Source organism: Grammomys surdaster, unplaced genomic scaffold (genome assembly GCF_004785775.1).
Source record: "Grammomys surdaster isolate TR1022 unplaced genomic scaffold, NIH_TR_1.0 125852, whole genome shotgun sequence".
Lineage (NCBI taxonomy): Eukaryota > Metazoa > Chordata > Mammalia > Rodentia > Muridae > Grammomys > Grammomys surdaster.
Window position 1 is genome coordinate 2,605,929 of NW_021620678.1, and position 23,376 is coordinate 2,629,304.

Consider the following 23,376-nt stretch of genomic DNA (forward strand, 5'->3'; position numbering starts at 1 on the left):
GCTGGTTGGCTCACCACACCTTTTCTTACCCAATAGTTTCATGCCATACATGACCAGTATATCCCTGACTACCTACCTCCTGCTTCTTCAGGTGGTAAAACACTCACCAGAGCAATTTCTCTGGATCCATAAAGATGTTACTTCAACATGGCAGAACTGCTAACTTCTAAGCTACCGAAAGTCTTTTTGGAGTCCTGCTGTACAGTCCAGACTGGCCTCAAACTCAGAATCCTCCCTCATCTTCCCAAGTGCTAGAATTACAAATGTGAACTGCTATACTCACCGTTAGGGGTCTCTGTTAACATTTAGTAATCAACAGTCTACCGTACTCATCACATAACTTCAGCTAAACATTTCCACAAGGGGAAAAAAAATGTAACGGGATAACAAATACGGGAAGGTCAATATCCAGTTTGAAACAGTATTTTATTTCAGCATATTTAGGAATATTAACCATGTATCTTTAAGCAGAAAGCCCCTTTATCTTCTTAGATTATTTTTCCTATCTTTAGTGGAAAAAAAAAAACAATATTTTTGGTGTAGAAATTATACTGATTCTTTATTAAAAAAAAAAAAATGAAGACTATACTCTTTGCTATCCGTGGAACTCAGATGTCTAAAAGCACAGGACACAGTTTTCAGAAGAGCAATTTCACCCATTTATGGTAATATTTCCATATTAGAATATAATTAGGTCATGTGTAGTCAGAGTACAAAAGAAATTGATCTTTAGTAAAGCACACATACACCATGGAAACTGTATGAAAGGAGAACACACTTGTACTAAGAACCGTGCAAAGTTCCAATTGAAGAATATGTGATGAATATTTGTTAAGGACTTTTTGTTAATAACGCATGCTCTGTTCAAATACAGCTTTTTCTTACATGTAACAAGATGCACCTGTGCCTGCTGTATGACACAGTTACAACCTGCATCGACATATGATTTCAGATATATGCTACTTTAAATATGCCCTTTGTGGATTTATCATTTTCTTTATCTTTGCAGCAGGAGAGAAAACAAGGCATTAAATACATCGAAATATTTAAGAGCTAAATGGGACAAATGAATCTTTCACCAAATATAAACTTAAGACGCTTCCAAGTACAAAGACGTACACTACACATAAATTCTAATATTTCAATCATTTCTCAATTTCATACGCATACCTAAAACCAGAGGGAATCCTTCCTTCCAATGACTTTTGATAGGACAGGAGTTCACAAGGGCAAAAGTTTATTAAACAAGCAACCTCATGGCCAAGTAAAATACCAGCTATTAGAGAAACGAGCCTACAATTGCTGTATGTATTATATATGAAACTAAACTAGTAATGAACCTGCTTCCACCATTATGCTGTGAATGACAGAAGTGATGTTACTGAAAAGACTACTGTTAGCTCAAGAAGATTCAGAGGATGACAAGCAGACGGGCATTTTCTAATAGGAAAGGTAATTTCTGACAGAACAGAAAGCACTTTTCCTCATGTGGGGATGCTATGGAACATTGATCTGAAACAATGGACACAGCAGAGCTACGTAATCTGACTCCCCTATAACACTGTAAAAAAAAGAAATAAACACCAAAGCAGTTTTAAAGATTTAAACGCAGCCTACACAGGTCCAACAAAACCTAGGACTGCTGCTGCTCTGCCCAACACTTCAGTCCTACCAAAGTCAGGTCCAAATACTGGTGGTCCCAAGAGATTTACTGAAATAGATCATTTTGAAATAAAACAGTAAAGAGACAAAAATCAAGATGCTTCAGTAACCATATGTCCAACTCAATCAACTTAAATGTGTTTTATTTGCTTCCCACTAACAATCTTTATTTCATTCATGAAAGCTGTAAATCATCCACATTCATCTTCCTTGCCCAATAATTCCAAAGAAAAAACCCAAAAGATTAGTAAAGAAAAATGTAGGAATTGACATCACCTAAATTTTTAAAAAATATGTTTAAGGTTGAAAATGTTTTAAGTTTGTAATTCCTAGTAGGAAAACATTATCTGAATGAACACTCTAATGGCAAACCACTGTAAAATGCCTCAGCTGAATTTGATGCAGAGGGTAGGGATTATCTTCGAAGTGCCCCAGCTCTCCTGGTGAGGTCAGAGGTACACTGGTTTGTATTATTGCAACATCCAGTAGTGAGCTAAGCTGTTCTTCATTCAGCAAGGGCTTTGACATTATGATTGACCTCCAAACTTGGCTGACAATTTACTGATGAGATTCATAACCTTTGGGTTGCTCTGATATTTTGACATATTTGCTGGGTTCTGGGCCACATCCTGGAAAGCCACCATAACTTCTGGATCCTGAAGAAAAAAGGGAAGAGAGGTTTGAAATTTCAGCTTCATCGAGGTTTTATAACTTATTTTTTAAAAGTGGCCAATGGATGAACTTTAGGATTTAGAATACTAAATACCCTACTGACAAATCACTTTGAAATGCTTCAGCCAAATTTGACACACCAGGATTGGATTATCTTTGAAACACCCCAGCTCATCAAGCTTAATGCTGTAACATGAACTAAAGATAATAAAAAAGAAAGCACATATAACATAGATACAAAGAAGCATGAACTACTATTTCCTAAAATGAACTTTTAAAATTTGGCCTTTAAACTGGGACTCAACAGGTAAGGGCACTTGCTGTTCTAGAGGACCCGAGTATGCTTCTGGGCACCTATGCCAGGAGCACAAAGCTCACAACCAACAGCATGTAACTCTAACTCCAGGGCATATGGTAGCATACACTGGCACCTGCACATATTTATATATGTAAATATAAGTACATGCATATATACAACAGTAAGATGGGGCCAGAGAGATGGCTGTTTCTGCGAAGGAGCTAGGGTGGGTTTCCAGCATACACAAAAGGCTTTAACTCCAGTTTCAGGGAATCTGATACCATCTGCTGACCTCCCGGGGCACTGCATGCATGTCATGCACAGATATACACACAAATAAATGTTCATACACATAAACTAAAAATAAATAAATCATTAAAAAAATTAATCTCAATTTAGAAAGAAAATGCCATACTACAAAATTACCTAATTGATAACTAAGAGAAAAAAAATATCGAAGTGTTCTGCCCTCACACCAAATCTTACCTGCATGGCTGCAAGAACCTCTGGGTCACTGAGAATTTCATTGAGTCCAGGCATTCCAGCCATTCCCGCCATTCCCGCCATTCCTGGCATGGCCCCTCCCATTCCAGGCATTCCTCCAGGAAAATTACCAGGCATTCCTCCAGGAAAACCACCTATGAAAATAAATAAAATAATTATGGGCACCAACAAGTCTCTATTAACCCTCTCCAATACTCAAGTGCACACATAAAAAACAAGGACACCACTAGGCAGTCTGTAGTCATTCCTGAACACAGCAGCTATGAAGCTTTTAACTTATTTTTCCTAAAAGTTATAGCTATGAATCAGATTTCACTACATACTGGATTTGGTTTTTATTACTTAGAACTGCTTAAATCTTGCCTTAAAAATAAAGAATCACTAGGTGTGGCAGCGCATCTCTTTAATGCCAGCACTCAGGAAGCAAAGGCAGGCTGATATCTGTGTGCAAGGTCAGTATGGCCTACAGAATGAGTTCCAGGACAGCAAGGGCTACACAGAGAAACCCTGTCTCAAAAAAGAAACAATAAATAAACAATCAATCAACATGTGCTGGTCCTCTCAAACATTAATGCCAGGTGTGTCAATCACTGCCCCCCCACCCCCCCTTTTGGGAGAAGAGAGGGCTGAGGTGTTTGATACAGGGTGGCTGTCCGGGAACTTGCAATGCCATGCACAGCCCAGGCTGGCCTAGAACTCTCCATTTCTGGCCTCAGCAGCCACAATGCTAGAATTGCAGGTGTTCATCATCATGCTAGCTCAATCACTTCTGGATTTCTCATTCTTGAGTACTATTTGTCTGTTTCAATTTAAAGTTAATTTCTATCAACCTAGATTTGCTTTATTTAAAAAATGTTGTGGCATGTGTCTGGAGCATTTATTCATCAAGTCTTACCTAAAATAGGGATGTCAAAAATGTACCGATCCCTTTCTCTTTCCAGTTTGTTCGGGTAGTCTTGCAGAGCCAGAGCTGGCGCAGAACTGGCGCAGAACTGGCTTAGAAACCCTGAGCTTCCTGCCTCTATCTCCTAAAGTCCATGTTCTAGTCAGGGTTTCTATTGCTGTGATGAAACTCATGACCAAAAGCAAGGTGGGGATGGGACAGTTTATTTGGCTTACATTTCCATACCACTGTTATCATCAAACAAAGTCAGGACTGGAACTCAAGGCAGGAACTCAGAGGCAGAAGCAGATACGTGGGCCATGGAGGGGTGCTTCTCATGGCTTACTCAGCCTGCTTTCTTACAGGACCACCAGTCCAGGGATGGCAGCACCCATAATGGACTGGTCCCTCCCATCAGTCACAATTTAAAAATGCTCTATATCACAATCTTATGAAGGCATTTTCTCAATTTAGGTTCCCTCCTTTCAGATGACTCTAGCTTATGTCAAGTTGACATAAAACTAGCCAGAACAGGCTGAGATGACAGGTGTGACTGGTGTGTTTCAGCCGCCAGGCCTGGTGAATCTGTATATTTGAGTCCCATTCTAAACAATCAAAATCTCTAAAAAGAATAATATACAATTAAAAAAAAAAACTTGGGGTTTTTGTTCTATTTAGCTGAAATCACACCTATGTAGCCCACACTACCCCGAAATTCATGGCAGTCTTCCTAATCCCTAAGGCAGGAGGATTAAAGGCATCTAGCAGAATTTGCAGATCTAGTAAGCATTCCTAGAGATTCTTTCTAGACTGATTCTCTAGGGAAAAAAAATGACTTCATTCATTCTTCTATGCACACTGTTAGATTATAAACCCACACTATCTTGTACATGTTGTATGTGAATGAATGTGTGGGTATGTACACCTGCACATGGACACCAGAGTAGGGCATTAGATCCCTTGGAACTGGAGTCAAGGGTATCTGGGCCTGGCTTGATCTCCGAGTGCAGAAGCAAGGATTGCTAAATTAGATAACAAAATTCACAGAGAAGAGCTCTATCTAGTATTAGTTCACATTAGGTAAAGCTGCCTCGGGACAAAGAGAACTGACAACCAGACTTATATTTTACGCTAGAACTAAGCAATGAGCTAGAATTTTTCTGTCTTCTTAAAGTTGATGAACACATTACATTTTCTAGCTTTGGTCTAAATGGTTCTACCCAATGGCACACACACACACTAACAAGTGCCCAAATTCTCCTTAATAGAGACTACCATAGAGTACAAGACAGACATCAAAACAAAACTAACAAACAACCCCCCAAGCCTATCTTTTAAAAGTGTATTTCTAGATAAGCTTCACAGTGCCTCTCACAGGCAGCATAACTTATTTCCTCTGTGTCTCTGCATCCTCACCTTTCGGAACACCAGATCTTTGTGAACCCTCAAAAGCTTTGTTTTGCTAATAATTTTTCATTATAAAACATTTGCAAGAGGCAGGTGGATTTCTGAGTTCGAGGCCAGCCTGGTCTACAGAGTGAGTTCCAGGACAGCCAGGGCTACACAGAGAAACCCTGTCTCGAAAAAAAACAAAAAAACAAAACAAAACAAAAAAAATTCAAGAGTGAAAAGAGGACCTAGAAAGATGGCTCAGCAGTTAAGCTCCAGTTCCCAGTATCCAACGTGCAAGGCTCAGAACCGCCTGCTAACTCCTAACTCCAGTTCACCTCTCATAATGGGCTCAAAATACATTTATGCACAGTAAGAACCCGACATTTTTAGGTTCCTGGTTTTTTTTTTGCTTTTAATGTGTAGGAGTACTTTGCTTCCATGTACGTCTATATGTCACATGCATTTCTGATGCCTGTGGAGACTAGAAGATGACAATGGATTCCCCTGGAACTGGAATTACAACGTGGGTGCTGGGAACTGAACCCTGGATTTCTGGAAGAGCAGCTCACGCTCTTAACCACTGAGCCATCACTCTAGCCCTGTGTTTTTAGGCAGTATCTTCATGAATATAAATATTATCACATGTAACAGGACTAAATAAATAAATAAATACCTGGAAAAGAGCCAAACTGAGATCCAGATTGTCTTCTGGCTTCTTCTTCCTTGAAAACGAAATGAAAACAAATTATACAACAGAAGAAGAAAAACAACAGCAGCAACAAAAAGAAAGCTTTCTTCCCATACCTAACCTGTCCAAGGAAATCAAAAAGAGAGAGAGAGAGAAAGAGAGAGAAAGAGAGAGAGAGAGAGAGAGAGAGAGAGAGAGAGAGAGAGAGAGAGAAGACAGTAAGAATGATAAGGTTCAAGATGAATCCACTTCTCATCAGAATCCAACTGTCACAGGACATTATTTTTACTAATGATTTCTAGCAGTTTTATTTCTCTGGAAACATAGAGCACAAATGCAATTTGTAGTATTCATATGAAAGCTATAAATTCTCACTTGTTTTAAAACTTCAAAGGGCATACTTAAATTATTTCTTAGGTTCATCTCTTGTACATTTTCCCAGCAAAATGTACAACAGCACAGAAGAAGGCTTCCTGAGCTGGTTTTTAGAGTTAAGGCCAACTAGAACTTTCTTTCACACTGTTAGAAACAATCATGGAGATGGACTATGCCCCAGTATACAGCACTTACACAGTATGTGTGAGGCCCCAGTTCAATCTCCAGGACATGAGAGAGAGGAAATCAAATAAAGCATATACACATATTTTTATAAACAGTAATAAGACTATATATATATATATACATATATACATACAAGTATATATATGTATATATTATGATGCTGATTAAATGACCCCCAATTATGACTTACTACATAATTATATACCTATAAGTGTCCTTTCTTTCGACAAAGGTTGGAAACAAAAAAGTTACAATAGATAAAACCAATTGTGTAACAGTTTGCTTCAGAATTGAAACAGTCCAACCTGCAGGAAAACTCTTTCAAGAAGAAGGTAAACAACTCAAAATAGCTTTAGGAAGTCCCTGAAACTGACAAGATTAGCTTGGTCCCCTCCCCAAGAGTCAAGCTACAAAGACTCTTGAGATCAGTAGAGCTGCCCAGATAAAGCAGAAACAGTTAAACTGCCTGGAAGAGGTCATCTGGAAAGGTCACTCTGTAACCGGTTGAGCTGCCTGCAGGCAGTGCAGTGAGCTCCGGGTTCCCAGCTTTGTGAGCTGTATGTAACTCAGGCTGGGTGGGGTTTGGTGATGCAGCTGTCTGAGTCATTTCTGCTCCTGTAAATAATCCCTCACCCATATTCCTGTAAATAACTGATAAAACTCATGGTTCACCAAGATGAACCGTCAATCTGGGGTGCGTAAATGTGTGTAGTGTCTCCCCAGGAACAGTCTTGTCATACAACACCAATATACATAGATACATGGGAACAAAAACAGGAAAATCAAGAAGACTATTAATAATACTAGAACAAACTATCAAGAATCTCTACATTTCTATAATATTAGGGTATAATTAAAAACAGGTAGAATTATCCTCTTAAGATAAGACTATGTAGTCAATTTTAAGGTTTTTGGTTTTGTTTGGTTTTTAACTTTTTACTTTAATGTGAAAGTCCTCCCGCTTCAGCCTCCTGAATGCAGGGATTATAAAAGTAGCCACAATGCACAGCTAGAACTTTTTTATATAGTCATGAATTCACTGTTGGAAAGAAGAATCCTACAGGGAAGGACTAGTACACAGAATAATAGTGCTATCAAGTTTTAATAAGCCTGGCCAGAACATTTTGAGTTTGGATGGGAGAGGGGTTTGTGCTGCTGGGAAAGTGCTCTGTAAGTTATACTCTTGGCCCAAATTTGCAAATTTTAAAAGAACAAATATCTAAATTAGTGAAATATAAGCTCACTTAAGATGAAAAACAAAAAGAACAGAATAAAAGTAAAGACTCCCCCACAGCCATCGAACAAAGAAAAATGCCCTAAAGTCTAATCTACTGGGCTTGCTACAGGAATTTACCCTTTGGGCTCTTTCATGCTCTTCTCGAGCCTTCTTCACCCTTTCTATTCGTTCTTTTATCTCTCGCTCTTCACGTTTTCGCTCATACTTTCTCCGATGTTCAGCAATTTTTTGAGCCTAAATAAAAGCATAGGAAGTAAGTTTACCTGCAATGTTTGATAAAGTAAGTCAAGTTTTGTTAAGAGTTACTTCATAGCCTTCATGATGGTGCATGCCTTTAATCCTAGCACTCAAGAAGCAGAGACAGGCAGATCTTGAGTTCATGAACAGCCCGGTCTACAAAATGAGTTCCAGGACAGCCAGGGCTACACAGAGAAACCCTGCCTCAAACAAACAAACAAAAAAACAAACTAACTAACTGACTTGTTTAATATATAGCTCTAAGAAATGACAGATTCATCTTAACAGAAAAATGAAAACCTAACTCATGGAAGCTAGAGAGAGACTACGGAGGTCCTACTCTACCCTGAGGAGTTATAGTCAACTGACAGCTGATGGTACAGTGGTGGTTTTATGCACTGTAAAGATTGTCTCTGTATTATACAAATGCTGATTTCTGAATCAAAAAGATCTGGTTACAGGTCAGACTTTGGTATTGCTAAGCATCATCTGTCTCTGTTTTATAAACACTTCCTCTCTCACCTCCTGATTGGTAAAATAAAAAGCCGATGGCTTACAGTAAAGGCAGGAAGTAGAAGGTGAGACTTCCAGGAAAAGACAGGAATTCTGGGAAACAAGAGTGGGAGGATTGATGAAGGAAGAAGCAGGTAGGTACTAAAGAGGAGAGGTTGGTTACAAATGAGCCAGGTGGCAGAATTTAGAATAAAATAGATAGGTTAATAAGCTATGAGCTAGTTGAGAACAAGCCTAGCTATAAGGCCTAGGCATTCATAGTAAGTCTTCCATCATTATTCTGTAGCTGGCAGTCTCAAAGAAAGTAACATTACAGTGGAGTAAGAGTCATTCTCTTTAGTTGTATAGCCAGTGGTAAGGAGCCATCCATGGCTCTGTATCCTCATCCACACTCCTTTAAGAAAACCCTAATAAAACTCAATGGGTCAAAAAAAGGGGGGGGGGAGGTAATGGGAAGTAAGAATTAACAAAATACATTATGTGCATGTAAATGAAAACCATTGTTACATGTAAACAAACATAAGCTAATGAACTCATTAAAAACAAGCTAACATAAAGCCAGGCTTCAAGAGCAATGTCAAATACATTAGACATTGTGAAACAAGAAGAGTCTAGGACACGCAGTTTAAAGCGAAATCTTTTAATCTCAAACAGATGACAAAACCCAAGGACAAACACATGTATTTGTATTACAAATTTGTATTGCAAGTTTTAGTACAATTCTTGCTTCATGGCTTCTATCTACTATAGATTACTCAGGATTCACATGTCACAGATTAGTTCAGCAGAAAAACTATCATCAAAAGTATCTGCCACAGGAAGGCAGCTATTCCATACACATATCAAGTGCCACACTCTGCCTAGACTTAAGGTTCCTCCTCTATTAAATGTGGGACAAGGTGGTGCTGGGGAGAGATGGCTCCTTGGTCACAAGCACTCACAGCTCTTACAGAAGACCTGGGTTTGATTTTTAGCACCCATATAGCAGCTTACAATCACCTTTAAGTCCAGTTCCAGATGATTTAATACCCCTTGTGGGCATCACAGGAACATGGTACTCAGACACACATGCAACCAAAATACCCATATACATAAAATAAATACTTTTTTAAAAAATGGGGACAAGGCCAGAAACATTTACTTTTGTGTTAAGTATATGATGAACACATACAAGGCCCTGAGTTTGACGCCCCCAAAAAAAACTGCCCTAAGGAGGAAGGGGGAAGGAAGAAACTGTCCTTTCAAATTGCTTTGGAGGTGAAGAGCTGATATCAAAGTGTTACTTTAGTGTCTGTATGAATATTTCTAAGAACTTTATAGTCCACAGTATATTCAACAACTAGTTTGCTAAGTTTCCTGGGGCTTTAAAAAAAAAAAAAAAATCAGCCGGGCGGTGGTGGCGCACGCCTTTCATCCCAGCACTTGGGAGGCAGAGGCAGGTGGATTTCTGAGTTCGACGCCAGCCTGGTCTACAGAGTGAGTTCCAGGACAGCCAGGGCTACACAGAGAAACCCTGTCTCGAAGAAAAAAAAAAAAAAAAAAAAAATCAAGGGCCAGTGAGAGGGCTCAAAGTTAAAGCAATTGATAAAAAATATTGATGACTTGAGTTCAATCTCCAGAACCTAATTCAAGATAAAAATGACTCCTTCAACCTTTACACACACCATTATCCACACCATATATACAGAAACATCATAATATATAAAAGAAAAAGGCTCCATTAATCAAATTAAGTCTGGTAAATTTCATTTAATACAACTTCTGTGTTAAAACATTTAAAGATAAAGTCACTGATATGCTATCTATCTTTTTATTCCATCCCTCATCTATTTGAATGGGGACTGAACTGAGAACTTTGTAAATATTACATAAGCACTCCACCACTGAACTATATATAAACCCAGTCCATATTTCTGAAGTAAAAAAAAAAAAAAAAAAGCCTTGTAGCTGGGTGTAGTAACACATTCTTTTAATCCCAGCTAGAGAGGCAGAGGCAGGTGGATCTCTGTGAGTTTGAGACCAGCTCTGCCTACAATCTAAATTCCAGGACAGCCAGATCTACAGTGAGATCCTGTCCTGGGACCAAAACAAACGAAAACCTTGTATATAAAGGTTCTATATTTTTAGATTAAACATTTTCTTTTTTTTTTTTTTTAAATCTTACCAGGTAGTGGTGGCGCACGCCTTTAATCTCAACACTGGGGAGGCAAGAGACAGGAGGATTTCTGAGTTCAAGGCCAGCCTGATCTACAGAGTGAGTTCTAGGACAGCCAGGACTACACAGGGAAATACTGTCTCAAAAAATAAAAATAAATTGAAATTAAAGTCAGAAAGGCCACACCTTTGTATATAGCATACCTAGTACATAAGGTCAGAGTAGATACGAAACATAAGCCTTCTCTTCTTCCTTCCTCTGTCTTTCATTTTTGGAGACAGAGTCTCTCTTTATAGCCGGAACTCAAGAGATCCACGTGCTTCTGCTTCCTAAGTGCTGGGATTAAAGGCTCGTGTGCATGCCACCTTTCTGACTTTCTGTATAAGCCCACTGACACCTTGGAGAAAAGTCATACAGTCTGCTCTCTAACACAGCATCCAAACCGGAAACATGACAAGCGTATGAGGTTTCCAAGCAGAGCACACTGTCTGTCAATGAATGACATACCCGCGGTTGAACTTCTTTCAGCATTGCACTGGCATCTTCGTCATAATCCAGTTTACAGGCAAGGGCAAGATCATGGGCTGCTTCTTCCCAGTGACCTAGGAGTCTGAAATAGATGTAAACTCTCACAAAATGTATAGTACCAGGAAAGTTTTCAGTTAATTATTAACTATAATTTTTTACCAACCAATTCAAGAACTGTATGACAGTCAGGCAGTGGTGGTACACACCTTTGATCCTGGCACTTGAAAGGCAGATCTTTGAGGCTAGTCTAGTCTACAAAATAAATTCCAGGACAGCTGGGGCTACACAAAGAAACTCTAACTCAAAAAAGCTTAAAAAAACTATGCTACAGTGATGGTTAACTTTCTAAAATCTTGAAGAAATTGAAATTCCTACAATGATAATTCTAAGCCTGTTCTAACACTATTCTTTTTTTTTTTAAGTTTATTTATTTATTATATGTAAGTACACTGTAGCTGTCTTCAGACACCCCATAAGAGGGCATCAGATTTCATCACAGATGGTTGTGAGCCACCATGTGGTTGCTGGGATTTGAACTCAGGACCTCCAGAAGAGCAGTCAGTGCTCTTAACCCGAGCCATCTCACCAGCCCCCTAGCACTATTCTTAATTGAGAGTACTGATGTATTTACAAGAAGGTAAAGCAGTTATTTTCTAACATGAAACATACTTCATGATATTCTATGTAGGACTGAAGGGAAAGCCATGCAACATGGGCCTGCTTTACCGAGAAAAAAAAAAAAAAAAACATAACAAAATCTAGTACTCAGAACTAACAGACTGCGTGTGTGGGAGGGAGTGGTAGGGGGTAGTGGTGGGGGAGAAGTATAAGTGTTTAGTTCCAGCACCTAGTAGGAAGAGGAAGCCAAAGGTGAGGTGGAAAACAGCCTGGTCTACAAAGTGAGTTCCAGGACAGCCAGGGCTACAGAGAAACCCTTAACTTGGAAAGGGTCCCCAGCCCCACCCAAAACAAAAGAAAGAAAATGGGGTGGAGAACATGTGCACCATGGCATGGAATCCTGCAACCACCAAAAGTGAGTGTCATAAAATTGGTAACACAAACCCTAAGCTTAAATATAAGCAAAAATGAGACTATAGCACATTCACAACATACACACATATATAAAAATTCAAAGTATATTTCTAATATTTTGCTTCAGCCACATATTTTAAATGGTATATGTTCTTAAAGACAACCCTGACAGCCAAGAAAACCTTGACCGTTTACCTGGAGAGTATTCTGTGCTAACTGAAACACTATCACTTATATGTTTACAAAATTAAATAGGGATATAGATTGATAAAGCAAACATTTTTTTTAATTGGAAAATCTCAACATAAACTCAACTTATAAATTGTTCATTCAACTCATGAATTTATAAAGGTATTGTTTCTGGGTTGTGTTCACTGATGTGACAGTAAGGACAGTAACAGAAGCAGTTAAGTATACCCAACCACACAAATTTTAGTGTCCGCAAAGTGAACTATGGTTTCTTAGAAAAATAGCTTATTTGAAATCTGTACAGAAAGCAAAATGCCATTTTGAGGACTGGTGACTGATTTCAAAGCAACAGCAATGTGTGAGCTTTCCTTACACCACACAGCAGCAAAACATTTTACCTTTCTCTTTGACAAGCCTTCATCAAAAATGACTACTGTGAGTCACCTAATACAGTTTTATCAAGAACATCCATTCTTATTTCTACTCAAACTTCACCTACATAAACTTCTCAATCCACTTAAGACAAATATGAAACAATAAGTTCCAACACTATAAATTATTATTAGACTGGGTGAAATTGATTCTTTATTCAGATATTTTTAAGCGTCCCAGTAACGAATAAAGACGTTTCAGGCTAGGGTAGTCAATAGCTCTTCTTGTGTTCTTGCTGGTAAAAGGAAACCAGGTTGTCTTTTATGTGCCTATGTGACTCGATAATGTTGAGTGATTTTACAATGGAAAGAGTGAAATATTTTCTCATTACTTTTCTTAATTCTTCATACTGAACACATTAATTTGAAATAAAAGCACTTAGGCAAAATTTGAACAAAGCATATTAAAATAGATTAAATGAAATCTTGAAAATTGCTTAAACTTGACTAGTTTGTGTGTGCGCGTGTGCGTGTGTGTGTGCTTGCGCGCGCGCGCATAAAAACAGTCTCAAGAACCATTTCTCAGGTTCAGTCAACTTCTGTTTCTGGATGCTACTCTATAATTCAGTATGTATGCTAGGCTGCCAGCAGGGAATCCTAGGGACTCTCTGACCTGTTTCCAGCCTCCACAGCACCACACACAGCATTTGGGGGATGGGACAATACACTGAGGCAGCGTTTTCTTCTATAGCTCTGGTTTTCCTGGGCCCTCTAGACTCCAGGCTGGTCTCAAACTCACAGAAACCCACCTGCCTCTGCCTGTCCAATGCTGCTGGGATTAAAGGTGTGTGTCACCACTACCTGGCCACATCTAACTTTTTAGCTCATGGGTTCTATTGGTGAAACTCAGCTCTGTAAGCAGTATTTGCTCATTTACCTGTGTGCTTTCCCTCGCCATTTGTATGGCTGAGCTGAATCAGGGTTTATTTCAATAGCTCTGTCACAGTCTCGGATGGCAGCATTTGGCTTCTGTAATTTGACAAAGACACTAAAAAACAAAGGTATTATTAAGAAAAACTTCATTCAAACAATAAAACCTTTGAGATTTCTACAAAATCAAAATTACTTGAACCAATGAGTGTAGGAGTCTTCAAAAGGTGCTCTGTACTTCAGTGTCCTTACCTGGCTCTCTTGGCATACAGAATAGCCAAGCGAGGATTCAGCTTGATGGCGTCTGTGAACAAGTCAATGGCTTTCTGGAGCTCACCTGAAGTGGAAGTAAACTTACTAAGAAAATGTCCAGAAGATAAAGATGTTAATAAAATATTCTGACTTCTAATTAAGAATTATACATCATTTCTCCGTCTACCTTTTAAAAAAAAAAAAGAGAGAACAGACCAGTATAGAGATAGGAAACATGGCTCAGTACAGTATAGAGACAGGAGACAGGGCTCAGTACAGTATAGAGACAGGAGACAGGGCTCAGTAGAGTATAGAGAGGAGACAGGGCTCAGTACAGTATAGAGATAGGAGACAGGGCTCAGCACAGTATAGAGACAGGAGACAGGGCTCAATACAGTACAGAGATAGGAGACAGGGCTCAGCACAGTATAGAGACAGGAGACAGGGCTCATGGCTCAGTACAGTACTTTCCACCAAGAACATTTAGTGGCCAGCACTTTAACATTTTTAAAATAAAGGGCTAGAGAGATACCTCAATGGTTAAGAGCACTAACTGCTATTCCAGAAGTGCCAGGTCCAATTTCCAGCACCCATATATTAGCTCACAACCAACCATCTATAACCCAAGTTCCAGGAGATCTGATGCCTTCTTCTCACCTCCATGGCACTAGGCAAACAGTGAACACACATGTTGGCAAAACACCCATACACATAAAAAAAAATTCTAAAACATATTTAAAAGAAAAAAATTAGAGGCAAGCCTAGGCTATATATACAATTAGTCCCAGGAAATCTGGACCATATAGGAAAACTGTCTCAAAAAAAACAAACAAACAAGCAAACAACCCACATGGTAAGAGAATGAACTTCTGAAAGCTGTCCACTGACTTCTATACATGCACTATGCATTCGCACCCTACCACCAAGCAAAAAGTAAAGAAACAAGAGCTGCGACAATGGCTAGGAATCTTAGTACTTTTGCAGAAGACCCAGGTTTGGTTTCCAGTACCCACAATGTAACTTACAACCATTTATAACTTCAGTTTCAGGGGATCTGATGTTCTGTTCTGACCTCCAAGGATCATACACACACTTAAAAAGTAAATATTTTAAAACATGGCCAGGAAGTAGTGGCACATGGTGTTAATCCTAGCACTTGCTAGGCAGGGGCAGGTGATCTCTTAAGTTTAAGGCCAGCCTGGTCTAGTCTACAGAGCAAGTTCCAGGACAATCAGACCTACATAGAGAAAACCTGCCTTGAAAAATTTATAAACAAACAAATCAATGCAGACTGTTTATATGGGACTCAGTTTTACTTAATAACTACACTTCAAGAGGATAAAGTGTCTAAACTCATTTCACAGGATATGAAAACTAGTTTTCTCTTTTTGAGAAATACTGTTTAAATGAACATATAATAGACATTTAAGCCATTAAGAAATTAACCTTTATTCACGGTTATCATTATTTATTTGTCTGTGTGTTTGTATAAATGTATGTGAACATGTTGGAGTGTCCCCACAAAGGCCAGAAGATGGCATTTGATCCTTTAGAGCTGGACTTACAAGCTTCTGCAAGCCACCCAACATGGATCCTAATTCCAGCCCTTGTAACAGAGTTGGGCAGCAGCAATCTTAATCACTGAGTCGTCTCTCCAGCCCCACATCCTTAGCTTTTTATATAAGGAATCAGATTCATTTATTCTTATTTGTGTATGCATATATGCAAATCAGAACAACCTTCAGAAGTTCCTCTCCTTCCATCCTGAGTCCCGGGGTTGACTGTCAGGCTTGGCGGCAAGCACCTTTACCTGCTAAGTCATCTAGTTGGCCCAAAAGTTTTAAAACAAAAACAAAACAAAAAAGTTCATTGCATATCCCAGTTTATTTTTCAAGGGCAAGACAACTACAGATTTTTAAAATAAATGTCAAATTTTGTTGAGGAAAGTATTTACCCAATTTACCAATGAATGTAAGATTTCAAGAGAATTTACAAAAACAATGACCAAAAAAGAAAAGTCTTGTTAATAACCTCAGCATTTGAGAAGGTACAATTCTGCAAGTTCAAAGCCAGCCTGGTCTACGTAATGAGTTCTAGGATAGACAGGACTACATAGTGAAACTGTCTCAAAAATATCAAAAACAACCCCAAAAAAAGCCTTATTAATGCTACTACATAAATATGCTACACAAGTAATTCTTTCTGGTAACAAAGATATACCATGTTCAATACTAAAATTTTGCCCTCAGTACCCAGATTCAAACTTAGGGCTTTGCACAATTCCATACAAATGTTCTACTACTCCAGCACCCAGATAAATAGTTAATTCTCACTCCATATACAAATCTATTTTCCATCCCCATCTCCCTGAACAAACTACACAACTAGTATAAGAGGTTTTTCATTTTATTTGTGAGGGGGTGGGGCACAATAACAGAGGTCAAGGAACAACTTGAGAGGGTGGGGCTCTTTTTCTACTTTGTGGGTTCAACAGGACTAGTGACAACACTATGGCCCATACCCACTGAGCCATCTCACTCACTGGCTGCTAGTTAAGGTTTTAATGAAACTCTGTGTGTGTGTGTGTGTGTGTGTGTGTGTGTGTGTGTGTGTGCATGCACGCACATATATATACACACATACATATTTTACATATATACATACACACACACATATATGTATATTCACACACATATTACAAGACTGTAAGCATGTATAATTTCAAACAGGCAAATAGCCACTTAAGTAGCAGGACAATTAAAATTAGTATGAAAAAGGACTAAGACAGTGGCTATGAAAATGAGTTTGAATTCAAGATCAATTGCTGAACAACTTTATGGGAAGTAGTGAGGCACAAGTAAAAAACAGTCTAAGGCAGTGAAAATGACTAGAATTTAAAAAAAAAAATGTTTCCAGGGTAACCTGGCAAGATGATAAAAGCAGTTGGCTTAACATCAGAAAGAGAGAACCAACTACACAAAGCTTGCCTAGGCATTCATGTAAAAAGGTGTGGGCTCAATTACAGTTAACCATCCTAACTAAGACTATGAACTCTATCCCACTACAAGTGTGTGGGTGAACATGCATATGGAGAGAACAAGATAGTAACAAAGCTGTAAGTGGCGGGAAATACCATATACAATATTACATCCCAGTAATGAAGAGACTGAGAGGCAATAGGATCACAACTGGAGGCTTGCCTAAATTATATCAAAAGGACACTGTCTCTAAAAGACAAAAACAAACAAAATCTAAAATACAGATATTCATAGAGTCTGACCACAATAGGTAGGAACATCATGATAAATCTTCAAATGTTATGTAAAGTACTAGCCCTTAAAGAAAACAGTAGTAATCAGAGTTCTTGGGCATGAAGGTAGTACATGACTTTAATCCCAGCACTTAGGAGACAGAGGAAGGTGGATCTCTGTTAGTTCTAGGCCAGCATGGTCTACATAGTGAGTTCTAAGACAACTAGAGCCACATAGTAAGATCCTGTCTCAAAAAAAATAAAGGGGGCTGGAGAGATGGCTCAGAGGTTAAGAATACTGACTGCTTTTCTTGAGGTCCTGAGTTCAATTCCCAGCAACCACATGGTGGCTCACAACCACCTGTAATGGGATCTGATGTTCTCTTCTGGTGTTTCTGAAGACAGAGACGGTGTACTCATATCCGTAAAATAAATAAATCTTTAAAAAAAATAAAATAAAAAGGACATTCTAATAAAGAACAAAAAGCAATCAAACCTTTAAAGCATGAAGGCAACTGTAGAATACAAAGGCATAAAGGACCTAGCTAGGGGAGATGCCGAAGCCTAAAACCCTCAGTACTCCTGAGCTTGCAGGGGAAGATCTTGAGTTCAAGGCCAGCCTTGGTTACAGAGTGGAAGTTCTAAGCCAGCTTTATTACATACAGGGACAACCACTTTCCACCCCCACTAAACCCACACCACCAAAAAGTCAAGTAGCCAATATGGAACAACACTGCTAAACACATCCTCAAATAAAACTTCAGTCATCTTCTAAATCAAGTGCAAATGTGCATCAGCATGTGACATACTAGCTATGAGTGACAGCCATCCAAGTTATGAAGCCGTCTCCATCAAATGTTATAATAGTCACAACAGTCCTAAGTCTATCATCACTTGTTCTAACTGTAATTAAACATTTTTTTGTTTAAATTACATTCTTAAGGGCTTGATAGTTGGCTAAGTGGCTGCAGGCACTAGGTTGTTTTTCTAAAAACAAACAACAAACAAACAGAACAACAACAAAAAAAACAAGTTTCATTCTCAGCACCCACAGGGCAGTTCATATCACTGTAACTCCAGTTCCAGGCAATTAGACACACTCTCCTGGCTTCTACAAGCACCAGGCACACACATAGACACACATGAGACACACACAACAATCAAACATTTAATTTAATTAGATTTTTGGTGCTGGGCAGTGGTGGAGCACGCCTTTAATCCCAGCACTTGGGAGGCAGAGGCAGGCGGATTTCTGAGTTGAGGTCAGCCTGGTCTAGAGAGTGAGTTCCAGGACAGCCAGGGCTATACAGAGAAACCCTGTCTCAAAAAAACAACAAAAAAAAAAATTTAAAAAAAAAAATAGATTTTTGGCAAGGGTGGGAGGGAGCATGCTGAGGAACACATGGGAGTTAGAGGACAACCTGTAAAAACAGGCTTTCTTCTTCCATCATGGGGGAACAAACTCAGGCCAACTAGGTTTGGTATGAGTCCTTTTACATGCTAAGCCATCTTTTTGCCAACAAGTTTTGAAGACCTAAGATGCAGGGACTCTATTCCCATTTTAACAAGTGTTTGACTTACAAACATCACTTATCAATGGTATCACTATGTCAAAAGTTAGGGATTACCAGGTATTTCTTTTAAAAACAAAAAACAAACAAACAAACAAAAAAACTTTCATCTTTTTAAGGGTTGCTTCCAAGCAGAGAAATGCTATGAGATATGCAGGAAGAGGCCAAGTCAGACTTGTCCATGCTAAGGCAATATCACTGATGCCTCTTTGCCATGAAGAAGGTGATGACTGTACTGTAGGATCCTAACATCTTCAGTGTGGTAAAATAACAAACGCAATCCCTTCACGTTACACTACTAACAGTCACTGCAGCAGGGACAGAATCTACTATTACAGAAATACAGTACAAAGAATGCCACTCACCATCATTTAGAGCTTCAATGGCAGCCCCCTTCTTTTCATTTGCTTCATCCATCATCTCCTCAGTTATCTAACAGGAAATTAAAAGTCAGCTCAGAAGTAGTGAAGCAAGCATGAGAACAAAGTAATTCAGACCATCTTACAGGTGACAGTCACTATCCATACACCCATGCACTTACCTTTCTAGTAGTAAAACCTACAGAGAATGATTCTGCTTCCTTCCAACCATCTTTCCCTGTTCATGGAACTACCCATAAAAATTAAATCCAGTCTCTTCATAAAAAGTGAACTAGTGCCCTTCAATCATAGAAGATTGAGGTCTTACTCCTTTATTCCCACAAAAATCTTAGTTATAAGCACAAATACCAACAACAATGCTGACAGCAGAAAGATTAGCAAGAACATATGCTAAATAGTCTACCTAAAGTCAAATGTTTGGTGGTAACTTTAACCACATCCACTTTAACACCTCTACTGTGTGAATACCTGCAGGCGCTGACTGATTAAGAAAATAATCTCTGCCAAACATTAAAGCACACCTTTAATCCCAGTACTCAGAAGGCAGAAGCTAGAAAATCTTCGAGTTCAAGGCCAACCTAGTCTACATGATGAGTTCCAGGACTAATAGAGCTATATATCATATAGTAAGAACCTGTACTGGTGGTAGTGGTAGAGCGGGGGGGGGGGGGGCGGCCCCGACGGAAATTATTTGCTACATCTAAGAACAAAAAGAAAAGTTAGTTATCTTTATATCTAACTAGAAAATTCAAAGAACTGACAAATTACTAAATCTGTAAAACAATACAAAAACACCAAACAGACCTATTAGGGCAGGACACACCTTTATACCAGTATTTAGGAGGTAGAGGTACAGGCAAAAGGACTGCTCAACATCCAAGGCCAGCCTGGTTTACTGAGTAAGACCCATATGATACAAAAACAACAACAAAGTCAGTTCTGGCATACCACAAACAAAAAACAAAAAAAACAACAAAAAAACCCTACATGAAACAGAAACCAACCCTATAGCATAGTTTCTAAGACCATACAAGACTTCCACAAACATAAAAAGGTTTCCAAGGAAATTTCATGTCACATATATAAAAATGGCTATGTGTCTATGTACAGCACTGGACACACAAATCAAAGAAAATGGTATTTGTCTCTGAGTTTGGCATATTTCACCTACTAGGATTTTCAAGTTGACCTATTTTCCAGCAAACAATACAATTTCACGTTTCTTTTTAGTTTCGTAAAAATCCACCTTGTATAAACACGCTATTTCTCTTTTATCTACATGATGGTTTGAATGAGCATGGCTCCCATAGGCTCATTAATTTGCAATGAGCAAATTAATTTAAAATGCCTAAACTAAGTTTACAAACTGGAAAGGATTAGGAGGTATGTCCATGTTGGAGTTGATGCATCCTTGTTGGAGGTATGTTGCTGAGGGTGGCCTTTGAGGGTGGCCCATGACAGGTTCAGTGCCTTTCTCTGCCTGCTGCCTGTGGCTCTCAGCTACTGCTCCAGCAGCCTGTCCCTGCCATGACAATAATGAACTAACCCTGTATCTAAAACTACAAGCCCCCAATTGAATGCTTTCTCTTCTAAGAGTTGCCTTGGTCATGGTGTCTTTTCACATCAATTGAACATTCCATTCACCTGCTGGCAGACAAGTCCCTAACTTGTCTATTGTCAACAGTGCTACAATAGACATGGCTAGCCAAGTGTACCTGTTACATGTTGATCTACATGTCTGTATTCAAGAGGGGAATGGAGAAGGGAGTCAAAGAACATGATATATATCCATCTGTCTTTATTAGGAAATAAATGAAAAAGGACAAATACTCAGATTTGCTCACTACACAGTATACATATGTATTGAAATTAGTATGCTTAAGAAATAGTTTTATAGGCCGGGCAGTGGTGGGCGCGCCTTTAATCCCAGCACTTGGGAGGCAGAGGCAGGTGGATTTCTGAGTGAGGCCAGCCTGATCTACAGAGTGAGTTCCAGAATAGCCAGGGCTACACGGAGAAACCCTGTCTCAGAAAAAACAAACAAACAAACACCCAAGAGTAAATGAAGGCTGCAATTCAGGTTGGCCAAGTACTCAATCTACATTCATCTTTGTAGCAAAGGTCAAACCTGATATCCTGGTATTTTGTTTCTGAGGATAATAATGCAGAACACCACCAACAAAGAATACATTCAGAGATGGGTTAACAAAATATGACTTCAAATGAATTTCACAATTGCAATGTCTACAACTCGAAAGACCATAGTAAGCAAAACCTAACCCTCCTTCATACAAGGGGCAGTTGAGTAGAGGTGGAGAAGTGAAAGCTCTTCTGAAAATCCACCACTGGGCTGGTGATGTCTCAGCAGGCAAAGGTTCTTGACACCTAGCCAGACATGAGTCTGATCTCCAAGACACATGGAAAAAGGCTTACACAAGTCTAACCTCCAAGTACACACATACAAAATAAAATAAATATAAAAAAAGTTTTAAAAAGAAAAAAAAAAGCCAAAACCATAAAGCCGTTGCTCATTTGAATCCCATATTGCCAATGTCAACAAAAGCTATCCTGAAAATTAAGTGTCAGCATCAACTCAGAGCTTTGATGGAAGCAAATACATTCCTTCTGGGAAAAACACACAACCTACTCAGACCTTGAAAATTGTCCACAGGAAAAATTCCAAAGAACTTGGGGTCAAAACACTACACAGAAGCAAGGCACAGGGTGCACTTTGGTAATCCTAACACCCAGGAGGTTTTCCCGAGTTTAGATCCACAATGGGTCAAAAAGGAAGACCTTACTGCACAAAAATAAATCTTAAGATTAATTTATGTATTAAGACATAAATAACCAAGGAACCCTGAAAAAGAGAAAGTGTGGTAGCTCACAACTGTCCGTAACTCCAGTTCCAGGGGATGTAACACCCTTACACATACATGCAAGCAAAACACCAATGCAAATATAAATGAATCATTAAAAAGGTTTTTTTTTTTTAATTTATTTATTTAAAGAAAGCTACTGAGGGGACTGGAGAGATTGGTCAAAGGTTAAGAGCACTGGCTACTCCCCCAGAGGTCCTGAATTCAATTCCCAGCAACCACATGGTGGCTTATAACCAACTATATAATGAGATTTGGTGCCCTCTTCTGGTGTGCAGGCATACCTGCAGGGAGAATCATACATACATACATACATATTAAATAAATCTTAAAAAAAAATTGAAAAGCATTTTAAAAGCCTAAAATTACATACCACATTCATGAATGACCTCAATAATAAGAGGTATTCTTTCCCCAATTAGATTTAAATTGAATGCAACTCTAATCAAATCTCCCTATCCAATTCCTTTCTCACCCCCCAAACCCCTGTGAGGGAGACGGAGGCGGGGAGGGCTGGAGACTGTGATTGAGAATAACTATGCTGGGACCCTGACAATCTAATTCTAAAATTTGAAAAACAAAACATCGGGGCTGGAGAGGAGAAATGGCTCAATGGTTAAGAGCACTGACTGCTCTTCCAGAGGTGAGTTAGTTCAATTCCCAGTAACCATATGGTGGCTCACAACCATCTGTAATCAGATCTGATGCCCTCTTCTGGTGTGTCTGAAGACAGCGACAGTGTACTCACATTAAATAAATAAATAAATCTTAAAAAAAAAAAAAGGAAAGAAAAACAAAACATCAAGAACAGCTAAAATATTTCTCGTTTTATGAGTCGTTGTCCTGGCAGGTAACAAGACTTAGTAGATAGCTTCATAAGAAAATGTGGCATTAATACAAAGAAAGCAATTAAGACACACATAACAAGAGTCCCCAGAGGGCCAAACACAGTAAACAGTATGTCAGCACTGATGGAACAAAACTTCAATAAAGGTTCTGCTGAGTAAATTAACAAAAGGCCAATAAAGCTTAGAGTCAGTGTGGTGGTACACACCAGTAACACCACACTTGGGAGACTAAAGTTATAAGATCACCTTGTTTGAGGACAGTGTGGGCTTGCTTGCTCTCTCACACTCGTGCGCGCGCTCTCTCTCTCTCTCTCTCTCTCTCTCTCTCTCTCTCTCTCTCTCTC

At 39.0% G+C, this 23,376-nt stretch overlaps 1 protein-coding gene across 1 annotated transcript in view; it reads right to left on the reverse strand.

Annotated features, from left to right (window-relative positions):
• Positions 1 to 531: 531 nt before the first annotated feature.
• St13 (ST13 Hsp70 interacting protein) overlaps positions 532 to 23,376 on the reverse strand; it is a 35,675-nt gene continuing 12,830 nt past the window's right edge. The window contains exons 5-12 of the mRNA XM_028789982.1: positions 19,291 to 19,357; positions 14,105 to 14,189; positions 13,860 to 13,970; positions 11,310 to 11,412; positions 8,015 to 8,131; positions 6,085 to 6,133; positions 3,119 to 3,270; positions 532 to 2,318 (exon numbers count right to left, since the gene is read on the reverse strand). Coding sequence (XP_028645815.1) covers positions 2,190 to 2,318; positions 3,119 to 3,270; positions 6,085 to 6,133; positions 8,015 to 8,131; positions 11,310 to 11,412; positions 13,860 to 13,970; positions 14,105 to 14,189; positions 19,291 to 19,357 — 813 coding nt within the window. The 3' untranslated portion in view covers positions 532 to 2,189. The remainder of the gene's footprint in view (positions 2,319 to 3,118; positions 3,271 to 6,084; positions 6,134 to 8,014; positions 8,132 to 11,309; positions 11,413 to 13,859; positions 13,971 to 14,104; positions 14,190 to 19,290; positions 19,358 to 23,376) is intronic.